Source organism: Panthera uncia, chromosome D4 (assembly GCF_023721935.1).
Source record: "Panthera uncia isolate 11264 chromosome D4, Puncia_PCG_1.0, whole genome shotgun sequence".
Classification (NCBI taxonomy): Eukaryota; Metazoa; Chordata; class Mammalia; order Carnivora; family Felidae; genus Panthera; species Panthera uncia.
Genome location: NC_064807.1, coordinates 71,931,918 through 71,946,592, shown reverse-complemented (window position 1 = coordinate 71,946,592; position 14,675 = coordinate 71,931,918). Strand labels below are relative to the sequence as shown.

The 14,675-nt window shown below is 49.2% G+C and overlaps 1 protein-coding gene across 6 annotated transcripts in view; it reads right to left on the bottom strand.

Annotated features, from left to right (window-relative positions):
• The window catches only part of ZNF618 (zinc finger protein 618), a 184,622-nt gene that overhangs the window by 8,124 nt on the left and 161,823 nt on the right, over positions 1 to 14,675 (bottom strand). For 2 of the 6 annotated variants that reach the window (XM_049637156.1, XM_049637175.1), the window contains 4 exons: positions 14,496 to 14,579; positions 12,441 to 12,485; positions 11,394 to 11,471; positions 446 to 547 (listed from right to left, as the gene is read on the bottom strand). In XM_049637156.1, coding sequence (XP_049493113.1) covers positions 446 to 547; positions 11,394 to 11,471; positions 12,441 to 12,485; positions 14,496 to 14,579 — 309 coding nt within the window. The remainder of the gene's footprint in view (positions 1 to 445; positions 548 to 11,393; positions 11,472 to 12,440; positions 12,486 to 14,495; positions 14,580 to 14,675) is intronic. The other 4 variants (XM_049637166.1, XM_049637183.1, XM_049637202.1 and 1 more) reach the window with 2 other exon arrangements.

The following is a 14,675-nucleotide window of genomic DNA, read 5'->3' as shown; positions in this document are numbered from 1 at the left end:
CAGCAGCATGTGTATAACACACGTGCTACATGTGTCATTCACCTAGACCTTCGAGGCCAACTAGTCTACCTTCTTCCTCAATACAGGAATTGCCTCCAGTAAAGGGATCTCTAGTGAATAAAAACAAGGAGGCCACGGTATCAGGAAAGAGCAGCCAGCAGAAACTGAGGCGACTGTGATTCCAGTTCTGACTCTTATCGCTATTATGTGCTCTCTGACCACAAGAAGATCACCTCCTCTCCCTGGGCTTCCTTCTGCCCATCCCGTGAGGCCACGATTCCCACAGATGAGGTCTGAGGTGTGTAAGAGCTTCAGATGCGGTCTTGCATCATCAGGAGAGGCACAGGTGGTGGGATGGGGGGCAGAGGGAAACGATGGAGCAGGGACTAGGGGTGCCTAGGGCGACCTGCGCAAGCCCCTGGGCTCTGGCCTGGGAGACACCTACTGTTGTTGGCGCTGTTCCTCTGGGCCTGCGGTTTCCACTTCTCTTCCACAACAGCGGGTGGCGATCGGGACTGGTTGGAGGCGATGTTGTTCTCGTTGTCTGCTGCAGGCACAAAAAGGGACAGCGTGTGACCCTGAGGTGCAAGAGGCTCGCCAACTAACAAGGACTACAGCGTGGCGGGTGAAGTAAGTCCAAACCAGGCTTCTAGGACCCAGGCCTGGGTCCAAATCCTGGCTCCTGTCCAGACAATCATCTTGTTGTCCGCAAAGCCTCACAAAGCCTCAACTCCGTCACTTGAAAGAAAGAGGATGAGCACGAGGACGTGACCCATGTGCTGGAGGGACTAACCAGAGAAGACGCAGGGAGAGACCTGAACACAGGGCTGAGGGCACAGCAGGTGCACAGTGGGCGGGAGTCTGTCCGGGAGGCCCCACACCCACCCACAACACACATTCGAGCTCAGAAATGTGCGAGGGCAAGGGGGCGCCTGGGGGACTCCGTCAGTTAAGTATCCGACTTCAGCTTAGGACATGATCTTGCAGTCTATGGGTTCAAGCCCCACGTCAGGCTCTATACTGACAGCTCATGCCTATTCTCCTCCCTTCATGGCTACTCCTTGCCATTTTCATACAATAAATTTTTTTAATGTTTATTTATTTTTGAGACAGAGAGAGACAGAGCCTGAGTGAGGGAGGGACAGAGAGAGAGAGGGAGACACAGAATCTGAAGCAGGCTCCAGGCTCTGAGCTGTCAGCACAGAGCCCGATGTGGGGCTCAAACCCACGAGCTGTGAGATCATGACGTGAGCCAAAGTCAGATGTTTCGCCAACTGAGCCACTCAGGAGCCCCTATAGGGTAATTTCTGAGTGGAAAAGGTCTGAGTAACATGCCTGTCATTACAAATGGCCACACAGTCTTCTGTCACATGATATACAATAGGTTGCTTAACTACACACCACATGCTGAGTTTCTGGGCTGTTTCCAATATTACTGTTCTGCTATGAACTCACCTGCCTAAACTGATATTCTAATATTGTTTCTCTGTGCTTTTGTTGTTGTTATGGGTTTATTTCCCTGAAATATCATGTTACAGGTAGAATCACAAATCTGAGGATACGAACGGGTCAGTGACACTTGTTCAAGGTTGCTGGACATCTTCCATCCTTCTCAATTAAAGGCATCAGGCCTTGGAGGCCAAGGCCACAATTTTCATACTGAGAGAAGAGGATACCCCAATATCTACGTGTTCAGCCCTGCAGGGCTAATTAGGAAGCTCTAGGATACCTACTGGAAGGAGCGTATTACAATCACTAGGGCAGGTGGATGTGAAGACTGTAACAACAAGGGAAAAATGCATAATGAAAAGGGAAGATCTCATCACAGTTTTGTACACATTATTCATATATGCATTTGAGACTTGCAAGTCAGGTAACAAACAAATCTATGCATCAAAAATAGACGGGGAGGGGACTTTCACTTCCACCCATTAAGGACGACCTGCTGTGGTGGTGGTTCATCAGCTACAAGCAACTGTGAATACTCATACCGCTGCTTTCAGACAGGTAAGCCGGAAAAAGAAGAACAACTGTGGTAAAGCAATAGGATGGCCCGGCTTGCCTGAACACCGTTCCCAAGCTGCAGCACAGGGACAGGGAACTGGCACAGAGCCCAGTGGTCTTGTGGATTTGAAGAGGCAAAAATCAATGTTCAGAAGGCCCAAGGGAGCTAGAATTTACAGGGAAAAGTACCAGAGAGGAGGGAGTTACACATAGAAAGCTCCGGAGACCTTCAGTAGGGTTCCCTGGAGTCTGCTCAATACTCATCTGCCCCAGCATAGGGTCAAATTCCATAAGACTGGGGAAAGGATCACGAGAAAGCGGGGGGGGGGGGGGGGGGGGGAAGAAACAAATTGCATTCTCTTAACCAGAAAGGAGACCTCAATGCATAAGGAATAATGAGGGTCCCCTCATTATGGGGCAACATTAGCCATAGATTAAGGGCGGCACTAGACCTACCCTAATACAAGTCAGCCTCCAAAGTAACAAGGTGGTCCTAAGTAACTAAACTGTAAACCAGAACAAAGTTCAGTGCTTCTTCAAAATCTAATGCCTAACAACATAAAAATTCACAGTGTCAATTATCCAATGAAAAAGCATCAAGCATTTGAAACAGCAGGAAAATATGACCTATCGCCAGGAGAAAAACCAATCAGAAGCAGAGCCACAAAGGACAGAGATGATGGAATCTTCCAATAAGGAGCTTACGGCAGCAGTCACAAATATCAGAACTGTGCTCAAAGTCATGAAGGAGAACACGAATACCATCAGGAGAGCAATGGAAGATGTGAAACACCCCAAACAAAAACTAACCAACCCAAGTGGAACTTGTAGATATACAAATAAACTGTATAGTTAAAAAACACACAGTATAGGATCGGGGGTGCCTGCATGGCTCAGTCGGTTAAGTGTCCGACTTTGGCTCAGATCATGATCTCGTGGTTCATGAGTTCGAGCCCCACGTTGGGCTCTGTGTTAACAGCTCAGAGCCTGGAGCCTGCTTTGGATTCTGTCTTTCTCTCTGCCCCTCCCCGGCTCACGTTCTGTCTCTGTCTCTCTCTCAAGAATAAATAAGCATTAAAAAAACCCAAGCATACAGTAAGAAATAAAAGATCAGATGCCACAGAAGAAAAAATCAGTGAAGAAAGAGCAAGAGAACTACCCAACATGAAAAACAAAAAGGGTAAAAGGCTTAAAATAAATGAACGGATCATGGACACTATCAGTTTAGTATATATATGTAATTGGGGTTCCTTTTCCTGGGAAAAGGAAAATAGATAGAAAATAGATAAACACAAAAGAGAAAAATAATGAAACTAAAAGCTGATTCTTTGTAAAAATAAAGAAAATGGATAAAATCCTAAGCCAAAAAGGTTAAAAAAAAAGAGGGCACAAATTATTAGTATCAGGAATGAAAGAAGGGGATAGCAATACATACACAGATATCAGAGGCATTAAAATGATTATGAACAAATTTATGCTAATAAACTCGACCACTCAAGTGACACAAACACCCTAAAAGATACAAAATACTCAAATTCACTCAAGAAGACACAGATAACCTGAAATAGTCCTATATCTATTACAGACATTGAGTTCACAGTTAAATAACCAGTCACAAAGAAAAATCCCATATGGGTTCACTGGAGAATCTGACTAAAGATTTAAGGCAAAAGCAATACAAATTCTACACCAATTATTCCAGAAAAAAGATAAGAACATCTCTCGATTCATTCTATGAGGCTGGCATTACCCTGATCCTAAGCTAGAAAAAAACACTGCAGGTGAAGAACTATATATAACCCAATATCCCTCATAAACATACACATAAACATCCTTAACCAAATATTAGCAAACTAAATACAGCAATATAAAAAATAATCGTGACTAAGTGGAATTTACCCCAGAAACGTAAGCTGAGGTTAAAAAAAGAAATCCAATCAGTGCAATTTTCCACTAAGAGAAAGTAAGAAAAGGGGCGCCTAGGTGGCTCAGTCAGTTAAGCGTACGACTTAAGCTCAGGTCATGATCTGTCTGTGGGTTTGAGTCCCGCATCAGGCTCTGTGCTGACAGCTCAGAGCCTAGAGCCTGCTTGGGGTTCTGTGTTGTCTCCCTCTCTCTCTGCCCCTCCCCTGCTCTCTCTCTCTCTTTCTCTCTCTCTCTCTCTCTCAAAAATAAATACACATTAAAAAATTTTTTTTTAAATTTATTTTTGAGACAGAGCGTGAGCAGGGGAGGGGCAGAGAGAGAGGGAGACATAGAATCCCAAGCAGGCCCCAGGGTCTGAGCTGTCAGCACAGAGCCTGACATGGGGCTCGAACTCACAAACCATGAGATCATGACCTGAGCTGAAGACGGACGCTCAACCGACTGAGCCACCCAGGCGCCCCCCAATTTTTTTTTTAAAAGAGAAAGTAAGAAGAAAAACAACCTCCATAACTTCCATGGATATACATGCACAGTAAAATGTGACAAAATTTAATACTCCCTCAGGACACAAACTCTTAGGAAACCAGGAAGAGAAGGAAACTTCCTGAACCTTGATAAAGGAAATCTTAAAAAAAAAAAAAAAAAAAGTTTGCTGACTTGATAGAAACAAAAAAGATTTTAAGGAAATACTACGAACAATAGTATTCCAACAAATCAAATAACCTGGATGCAACAGACAAATTCTTAGAAAGACTTAAACTACCAAAAACCAACTGAAGAAATAGAAAATCTGAACAGACCTAAAGAAGAAGTTTGATTTATAATCAAAATACTTCCCACAAAAAGAAAGGAAAGCAAAGTCCAGAGTCAGAAGGTTTCACTGGTGAATTCTAATCGTATGTTGAAGGAATCTGTCACAAATTCTTCCCAAAAATAGAAGAGGAGGGGATGTTTCTCAATTCATTCCATGAGGTAAATATTATTCTGATACCCAAATCAGACAAAACAATTACAAGGAAAGAAACCAGAGGCCACTATCCCTTATGACTACAGACACAAACATCTTCAATAAAACAGAGCAGACCAAATCCAGCAATATATATAACAGATTAAACATCATGAACAAGTGGGATTTATTTCAGGAATACAAGGTTGGTTCAGCATACAAAAATCAATGGAATATGCCATATTAATCCTAACAAAAAAAACAAAAAAAAATCATCATCTCAAAAGATGCAGAAAAGGCATTTGACAAATTCAATACCCTTTCACGATGAAAACATTCAGCAAACTAGGAATCGAAGGAACTTTTTCAACCTGACAAGGGGCATCTATGAACAACCCACTACTAACATCATACTTAATGGTTAAACACTGAACACTTTCCCTCTAAGATCAGGGACGAGACAGGATTATCCATTCTTATATCTTTAATTCAACATGTATCAGAGATTCCAGACAGGGCAAGTAGGAAAAAATAATAATAATTTAAGAAAGCATCCAGATAAGGGGCACCTGGGTGGCTCAGTTGGTTAAGCGTCCAACTTCGGCTCAGGTCATGATCTCACAGTGCATGAGTTCAAGCCCCACATAGGGCTCACTGCTGTCAGCACAGAGCCCCTTCAGATCCTCTGTCCCCCTCTCTCTGCCCCTTTCCTGTTTATGCTTTCTCAAATTAAAAAAAAACAAAAAAAAACCAGCATCCAGATTGGAATGAAAGAAAAAAAATACATCTCTATCTGCAGATGACGTGACTGTGTACATAAACAACCCTATGGAATCCGCACACACACAAAACTATTAGAACCAGTAAGTAAGTTTAGCAAGGTTGCAGGAAACAAGATCGACATATATGAAAAAGAAATCAATTTTATTTCTTTATACTAGCAAATGAGCACCCCCCAAAATTAAATTAAGAAAAGAATTCCATTTTGAAATCACATCTAAAAGAATAAAAGTAAGAGGTTAGAGTGGGAGAGAGCCAAAGCATAAGAGACTGTTAAAAACTGAGAACTGAGGGTTGATGGGGGTGGGAGGGAGGGGAGGGTGGGGGATGGGTATTGAGGAGGGCACCTTTTGGGATGAGCACTGGGTGTTGTATGGAAACCAATTTGACAATAAACTTCATATATTGAGAAAATAAATAAATAAAAGAATAAAAGTTAGCAATAAATTACAAAAGAAGTGCAAGATTTGTACACGGAAAACTAAAAACACGATTGAAAGAACTCAAAGATTTAAATAAACAGAAAGACATTCCATGTTCATAGATTGTTGGATTTAATACTGTGAAAATGGCAATACTCCCCAAACTAATCTAGATTTAACACAATCCCTATCAAAATCCTTGCTGGCTTTTTTTTTTTTTTTTTTTTTTTTAACAAAAATTGAAAAGCTGAGCCTAAAATTCATGTGGGAATGCAAGAGATGCAGAAGAGCCAAGTCAATCTTGGAAAAAAAACAAAGTTGGAGGGCTCACATTTCCTGATTTCCAAACAACTACAAAGCTACATTATTAATCAAGACAGTGTGGTACTGACACAAGGACATACGGACTGATGGAACAGAATTCGGATTTCAGAAATAAACCCTCACACATACGGTAAACTGATTCTTGATAAATGGGGGCACCTGAATGCCTCAGTCGGTTAAACGTCTGAGTTTGGCTGAGGTTATGATATCACGGTTCGTGAGTTTAAGCCCCACATCAGGCTCTGTGCTGATAGCTCAGAACCTGCAACCTGCGTCGGATTCTGTGTCTCCCTCTCTCTCTCCGCCCCTCCCCTGCTCTCTCTCTCTCTTTCTCAAAAATAAACACACATTAAAAAAAAAGTGGACTTCACCAAAATTTAAACTTCTGTGCTTCAACGGACGATATCAAGAAAGTAAAAAAGACAACCCACAAAATGGGAGAAAATATTTGCAAATTGTGTATCTACAGAGGTCTTGGATCTAGAATAATGCGTAAACAACACTGGCAATTCAATACTAAAAAGACAAAAAATTTAAAAATGGGCAAAGGATCTGAATAGGCATTTCTCTACGGAAGATATCCAAATGGCCCATAAGCACGACAGAACGTTCCAGGTCATTAGTCAGCAGGAATATACAAATGAAAATCACAATGAAATACCGCTTCCCACACACTCGGATGGCTAAAACAAGAAGTCCGGTAACTGCAAGCACCTTGAGCGAATGTGGAGAAATCAGACCCCACGGTCTGGCAATTCCCAAACACGAGTGATCATGTGACCCCGAATTTCCACTCCCAGCGATATACCCAATAGAGATAAAAAAAACACATGTCCACACAGAAACGTGTATTTGAACGTTCACAGCAGGTTTGTTCACAATAGCCCCAAACTGGAGACAACTTCGATGCCCATCCATTGGTGACTGGATAAACAAACTCTGGCATATCGAAACAATGGTGTACTACTCAGAAATAAAAAGGAATTACTGATAACACAGAACATGGATTGAACTCAAAAGTACGCTGACAGAAGCCAGACACAACAAACGAAATGCCATATAATTCCATTTATATAAAATTCCAGTAAAAGCAAAACTCTGGCAAGAGAAGCAGAGAGTAGTTGCCAGGGCTGGGGTCGGGGAGGAAACTGGCTACAAGGAGGCAGGAGGGAACTTGTGGGGTGGATGGTGAACGTGATACATCTTGATAGATTCAATGGCTACCAGTTGTCAAAATGATCAAACCGCACTCTTAAAACTGGTGAATTCCATTCATGCACATTATATCTTCATAAACCCAGTTTTTAAACAACGGAAAAGAAACCCACTGAAAGAGTAACAACAGCGGTTAAGCTCTGAGTAGTGAGATGATGGCTGATCCTTCACTTGCCAATTTCCCTGCCAGGTTCCCAATTTCTTTTAATGAGTAGATATTGCATTTAAAAGGGGGAAACACAAGTTTGAAAATGGAAACCAGCAGCCGTCTTTGTGGACTCTCTCCACCAGGGGACAGGGGTTTGAAGGCCCCGGCTGTGAACCCGGCTCTGCCACGGCTGTGGGGTGTGAGCTTCAGCTAGTCACTTCAACCCTCCGGGCCTCAGTTTCCCCTCCTCTTCCAAAATGCTGAGGTTGGGGCAAAGCCCCAGGGTGATTTCCTCATTCTCTGCCTTTTTGCAGGACCTGGAATCAAGAGGACTCAACCTAGCAGTGGATAACAACGTCTGGTACTAGTTGACTAAAAAAACTTTTTTCTCCATATCCCACCAATACTGCTCCTGACGTGGGGGAGGTACTTGGTAAATGCCCCCCCAAAAGCCTTGATTTATAGCTTGAGCTGAAAATAAGGTGGACTCGGTGTGGCTATCCCCTAAGTACCACAGACGCACACGCACACGTGTGCCCGCATCTGCTCGCGGCCGGGTGCCAAGCCGGAATCAAGGCCATATCCCGGGGAGGGACCACTGCAGGAAGGAGAAAGCAGTTGTTCCCGGCAGAGGACGGGAAAAGAGACACCTGTGGTTGTTCAGTGGCCACGAACGTACCACAACCCTCAATATTTGACATATGTCACACCCCCAGAACCCTCATGCAGCCTGTGAAGGCACTGATTAGCCCACTTCACAGATGAGATGCTTGAGGCCCAGGGAGGTGAAACACCTCCAAGGGTTCCAGAGATCAAGGGTAGCCATTCCCAAATCCTAACCCCCCAACGGCCAACCTGTGTGCTGCCGGGGGACGTCCCCATGCCTCTTCTGGCTTAGGTCCTCCTGAACTACTTTAAAAAGAGGCTGGCAAAGGTGACCTGTGAGAGGACTTCCATCTCCGGGAACCTTCCATGTACCCGGCTGAAGAGGGTGGTTGTCATGAGTACAGGCTCTGGAGCTCACCGCGAGGGTCACAATCCCTGTCTAACACTGTGGCTGCACAGCTCTGAGTAACTTACTCAGCTCTTCTGTGCCTCGATTTCCAGATCTCTTGAGTGGAGTTAATAGGGACACTTAACTCAGAAGGCTGTTCTGAGGAGTAAATGAGCCAACATGCGTGAGAGTCTTAGAATAAGGTCTGGCACCCAAGGAAGAGCTCAAATGATACATTTTACAAGCTGTTCAACTCTGGGCCGGTGATTATGTTCTGTGAGCCTCAATTTCTTCATCTACATAGTGGGGATGATAACGTCCTCTTGTTCAGGAGATGGGATGAAGTCACCTTTTTGGACACATAGTAATTGCTCACTAAATGTTAGCGATCTCCGGTATTACCATTGCCAAAACATGCTCTTGAACTGTCACCAGGGGCAAGACAAATTTTCCTACAGCACAGAAAAGAAGTTTATTAGGGGGAATTACCCTGTGCCATTCAGCAGGCTCTTAATGAGATTGGTGTTATTCGAGGCTGATCCCCCTTATCAGCGACACCGTGAACTGCACAGATCATGACGCTTAATTTTTCTCTATGGAGTCAATCCTTTAATCCCGACTCAGCCTGGCTGGAATTCAGGCTGGCTTTGCACCGGATTGCCAGCGAGGTATTCTCTGCCAGCACTGGACCAGAACAAAGCAGCCCAAAGCTCTCCCTAGAAAACAAGTCGGGATGCTTGGGAGACACAGGGCCACCGGGCACAGCCTTGATTTGCATTTTAATGGCCTCCACCCAACTGCCTGAGGAATGGGGAAGGGCGGCCTCCCAGACCCTTCCCTAATTAGCCTCAGCTTCCCAAAGCTGGTTGGGGGTGGGGTGGGGGGACAGGTGGAGGGTCTGGGTTTCAGAAGAGGAATACACGGACCCTGGACTGTGGGAGTCTCAGGTCCAAAAGGTATATACTGTTACTGATTCGCATAGGGTCAGGTCTGAAGGCCTTCAGCTGGCACTCAAGACCTTCCACGGCCAAGGACGGTTGATGGCAAAGGCAAACAGGAGACATGAGGCACCCGAAGACTTCCAGGAAGGCAGCCGGAGATCACAGGTTTGCATGCCCTTGTTTTTGAGATGGAGAAGGCTCAGAGAGGGGGACGAGTTTCCTGCCTGGGTCACATGGCAAAAGGAGGCACACCAGAGCTTGTAGCTCACAGGTCCTAGCTGCCAATCCAGCTCTGTCTGCTTTTAGAGGAGTTCACCAGAAATAAATAGTAACTCCCCCCACCAGAGAGCATGTGAATGAGCGCCTGGGGGACAGCACACACCCAACGAAGAAGCGAAGAAATGAATGAATGCCAAAGAACGAGAGGTCTCACCAAGAGAACAGTCCCTAGCCTACATGAGAGTCCAGCCCTGTGTTCCTCTGCGCAAGTCAGGCCAGACCTGAGAGATTCTACGAAAGATGTGCAAACCCAAGAGAGGTGCAAGCAACAGTAATAACTGTCGAAACAGCAGCAAACTACCGTCACTGAAGCGGCACATGTGGGGCACTTTTCTCTCAGCGGTTCCAATGCCTCCCGAGGACTACCTGGGGCAGGGGCGGCAAGGACAGCTGGCTGCCTCCCTCAGGTTCATGTTTCCCTCTGCAGAGTGCCAGGCTGTCCCTGGACAGTGGCTCTGGGCGTGCTCCCGCCTCTGGAATTTGAGCACATATGACATGTGTCACTTGTGACCCAAAGTGGTAAAGGAGGAAGTGTTTCTCTCCCCGCCGCCCAGTCCGAGAGAGAGGCTCTGAGGAGCCAGGGGAGGACAGAGCCATGCGAAGGAAGGAACTCTGGCTTCGGTCCCAGAATCACTGTGTTCAAGGCCACCCCACCAGGCCACTTACATTAGGCTGTGATGTGACCCGAGAAGTAAGTGATTATGTTAAACCACTGAGCATCTCCTTAAGACGGGAAGTAGAACAGAAGTGAAGGCACTACAGTGAAAAAACCCTACAACGGGAGGCTTGGCTTTGAAGGCAGGATGGTTTAGAGACGGGGGCCAAGCCCACGAACTTGCAAGGTGGCAGAAGAGCTGATAAAAAGGTCACCTAGACAGCAAGTCACCAGCCTGCAGCCCCGCACCAGTGGTTCTCCATGTACTCCCTGGACACGAGGCCTGAGGACCTGTCATAGGTGCTGAAACCAGGCCCCGCCTGGGACCTGCAGACCCCGAAATCAGGGTGGGGCCTGTCAATGTGCGCCCTCCCCGGCCCTCCGGGGGACCGGGGTGTGCTCCATCAGGACGGCGGCCGTCAAGTGTGGGACAGTGTGACGGCGAATGCACCTCTCCTGCCTCTGCTCGCCCGAGATCTCAAACCACACCTTGACGTCTCTCGTGGTCAGCTCCTATCTGGCGTTAAGGCTCAGCTCAAGAGCTACAGCCTCCGGGAAGCCTTCTTCAGCTCGTGCCCCTCTCTGTGCACTCACCTCCCAGGTACACACTTCCCCTGTGAGGCCCCGGGGCCCCCTGAGGGCAGGTCCCACGTCCTGCGGCCACTTCCACTTCCGGGAAAAGGCGGCCTTCGGGCAGGCCATGAGGGAGGGGACTAACAGGGACAGCACCCGGGGGGAGGCGGCTGCCGGTTCCCTTACCTGCATGGGACTGCATGTGCTCCAGCAGGTTGTTGTAGAACTGGAACTGGATCCCACAGGCGCCACAGGTGTAGGGCTCTGGGGCGGGAGGGGGAGAAACGAGGCCGTGTTAGGGGCAGAACCACCTAGGATGCCCTGGAAATGGGAACCCAGACACACACTGGGGCTCTGGGCCCCGCCTGCCCGCCCCCGTCACTGACTAGCGAGGGACAGGCTCGGGGGCAGAAGCAATGCCGAGGGGGACTTGCGGATAAACAGACCGTCTAATCCAACCAGGCAGACATTTATTGAGTGCTTACTGTGTGTCAGGCACTGTTCTGGGCACTGGGGACGGGGAGGGGGCGACACTAACGGACCGAGTGCTCTCCGGGGGCAGAGACCATGTCTCGCGTGCTCCACAGCCCACCCTCTGCACAGACGTCGCCGTGAGCCAACAAACGAGTATATGAATGAATGAAAACAAGGCAAAGAACACAGAGGGCAGTAAAGGGGGCGGAAAATAAGCGAGAGAGAAAGGCGGAAAGTGGAGAAAGCCACAGAAGAGGCAAGAGCAAACAGGACAGGGTGAGGACCGGGAAGACAGAGCAGGCGGGCGGGAGGGACAACAGCACACGCGGGAACGGGACCACATAGGCGGGGGGGACCTGAGCTTCCACCTCTGTGTCCCTAGCACTCAAGTCAGCGTCCGACACAGGGAAAAGAGGGAGGAAGAGGAAAGAAGGGGGAAGAAGAAGAGTGACGAAGAGACGCACGGGGAGGCTGAGATGGGCTCGGAAGAGGTGTCCTGAGGCTGCCCCCTGGGTTCCTGCCAGGGCCGGGGTGGCAGAGGCAGGCTGCTCAGGGCTCCGCCCGCCCCCCCGTCCAAACCCCCCCTCCCCGCTGGGGCTGGGCCCTCCTCCTGCCTCTGCTGGCTGTCAGGTCTGCCCGAGGGCGGCCTAAGGGGCAGGTGCTCTGGGGAGGTCCGGAGTGTGCAGCTGGGTGTGGCTGGCTGAGATCATTCCCTGCCCTGCCTTGCCCTCTCCAGCCCCCCATGGGACCATCACTTACTCTGTAGGAGAGGGAAAGGATTGGAAATCAGGGGACTTGCAGTTTCTGCAAAAGAGAAACAGTTTAGCTAAGTCTCTTCCCGTCCCAGTGCTCTCAGATAACTGTCATCACTTCTGTTCTTAATAAGCAGTGAGCCACTGGGGCTCTCAGAGGAGGAGGAATATCTGAGAGCCAGGCTCACATCCGGGGCTGGTGCCGGGGCACCGGGCAGGGCAAGGTCAGCCAGGGCCATGCCTCGAGGACGCCCTCAACTCCCAGAAAGTGAGCCCACAGCGCGCGAATGAGAAAATGTCCGTATGTGGCTGCTGCAGGACAGGGAGCTGGGAGCTGCTTCTAGATCCTGGCATTGGACACCCGAGCAGCCGCAGGGGGGGCTGTGCTGTGCCTTGAAGGGTTCTGCTTGCTGGAACTTTCCCCTGCTTCCTGGTGTTGTCAGGTGAGCCTCAAACGCAGAGGGCAGCAGGGGAGGGCCAGCGGGACTAGGCCTGGGATCCCAGCACCACCCCTCGCACACTGGGAACCTGGGCCAATGATCAACCTCTCCTGAGCCTCAGTTTCCTCATCCAGAAAATGGGGATCACAATTACACTGACCCTCCCCCCCCCCACACACCCAGGGCTGTGGTAAGGATGGAAACAGATAAGACACATACAGCTTTGAACACACGCCAGGCACGTAGTAAGCGCTCAATAAATGCTGGCTGCCGGTGGCAGTGATTCACACTTTAGTCCCCCGCCCCAGTTCTGAGAGACTGTTCTGGAAGACAGAGAGGCAGGGGGTGCAGCCTGACTGCGGAGGAAAGGCTCCCTGGGAGGTGGTGGCTCCAGTCCTGGCTCTACCTCTTCCTGAGTGGCCTGGGGCAAGTCACTCCGTCACCTCTGGGCTCACCTCTTGGAGACTGGAGGCCAAAAAGGGTGAGCAGCTCTCCAGGGTTTAGGGGATCACGGTGATCTTCTCGGGCTCCCACAGCACACCCCCCTCCTTCTCCTCGGGGCACCCCACGTACCACCTGGCTCACTGAAGACCACCACCACCACCCCGCCCTACCACGTGAGTGCGGAATCTCTGTGGGGCACTGACCGTCCGCCACCACAGGGACGTGTGCGCGACTGATTCCGCCTTCACAGCGGAGGAGAAATTAAGAGGCTGGCCAGAGTCACCAGCTCGCAGGTGGTGCAGCTGGGGTTCACGCTTGGGCTACAGGTCAAAGCTGGAGCTCACTGAACTGTGCAGAAGGCTCCGCGTTCTTCTGGGCTCCTGGCTGTTTCATAAAGGCCCGGACTGACAGTCACCTGGGCCTCGGCGGTGACAGACCAACACCTATTCTGGTGAATTCAACTTCAGCTGTGCAAGAAAGCAAGGAGGTACCCTGCCTTAACGTAACCAAAGGATCAGAATTCTTTTCTCATCTTGCCCTGGTTGTCACTGTGCAGGCCGGCTTGCTGTGCCTTTCGGACAGGGGCTGCTCGTGACCACCCACGGCTCTAGCTAGGCTTCCTGTGGGTCCACTGGGGGAGCCTTTGGCTGCTCTGCTTTAAGGTACTTCGGGGAAGCCACCAGGGGGCGCCAAAACACCACCGGGAACCTCAGACAAACCTCCTCGGGCAGGTTGGGGCCTGAGGGGTACCTTTGGAGGGCCTCTGGTCTAAAATGGGGCCAGAACTCAAGAGTCTCTGGCTCTCAGGCTATAGTTCTACCTGCACCCCCGTTGCCGCTCCTGGAAAGACCACGTTCACCCTAAAAACACAGCAACAGCGGTCTTACTCCTCCGGGGCCATTGGAGCCAAGGCTGTAGGCTCTGGGGTTAGGGGGAGGAGGGAGAGACAAAGAGCCACAGACCCCTGAGATGCTCCTGAGGCCCAGAGGGAGGCCCCTGGAAGAAAAGGTCCTTCCCACTTCTGCCTCACCCTGACCCTCTTCTGATTCCCCGCCCCCAATCTCCTCCCAAGAACGCCAGCACGGACCATGAGGAGCCCAGCCCAGAACACCCGCCGCCACCGCAGGCAGGAGGGTTGGGCGCCACAGTGCGTGACGGCCGTCACAGGGCACACTCACCGCTGGAGTTTTGGGAACTGCTATTTGTCTCTTCGAAGTGGTTTTGTGCTTTGCCTTCTACTCTCCGACTGAAAGCGCTTTCTGCTGGGTAGGGACAGGAGAGAGCGAGAGAAAGCAGCGGTGACTGGTTAGTGCTACGAGGCCCAAAGGGAAGGGCGTGACAGGGGACGTAGAGGCCAG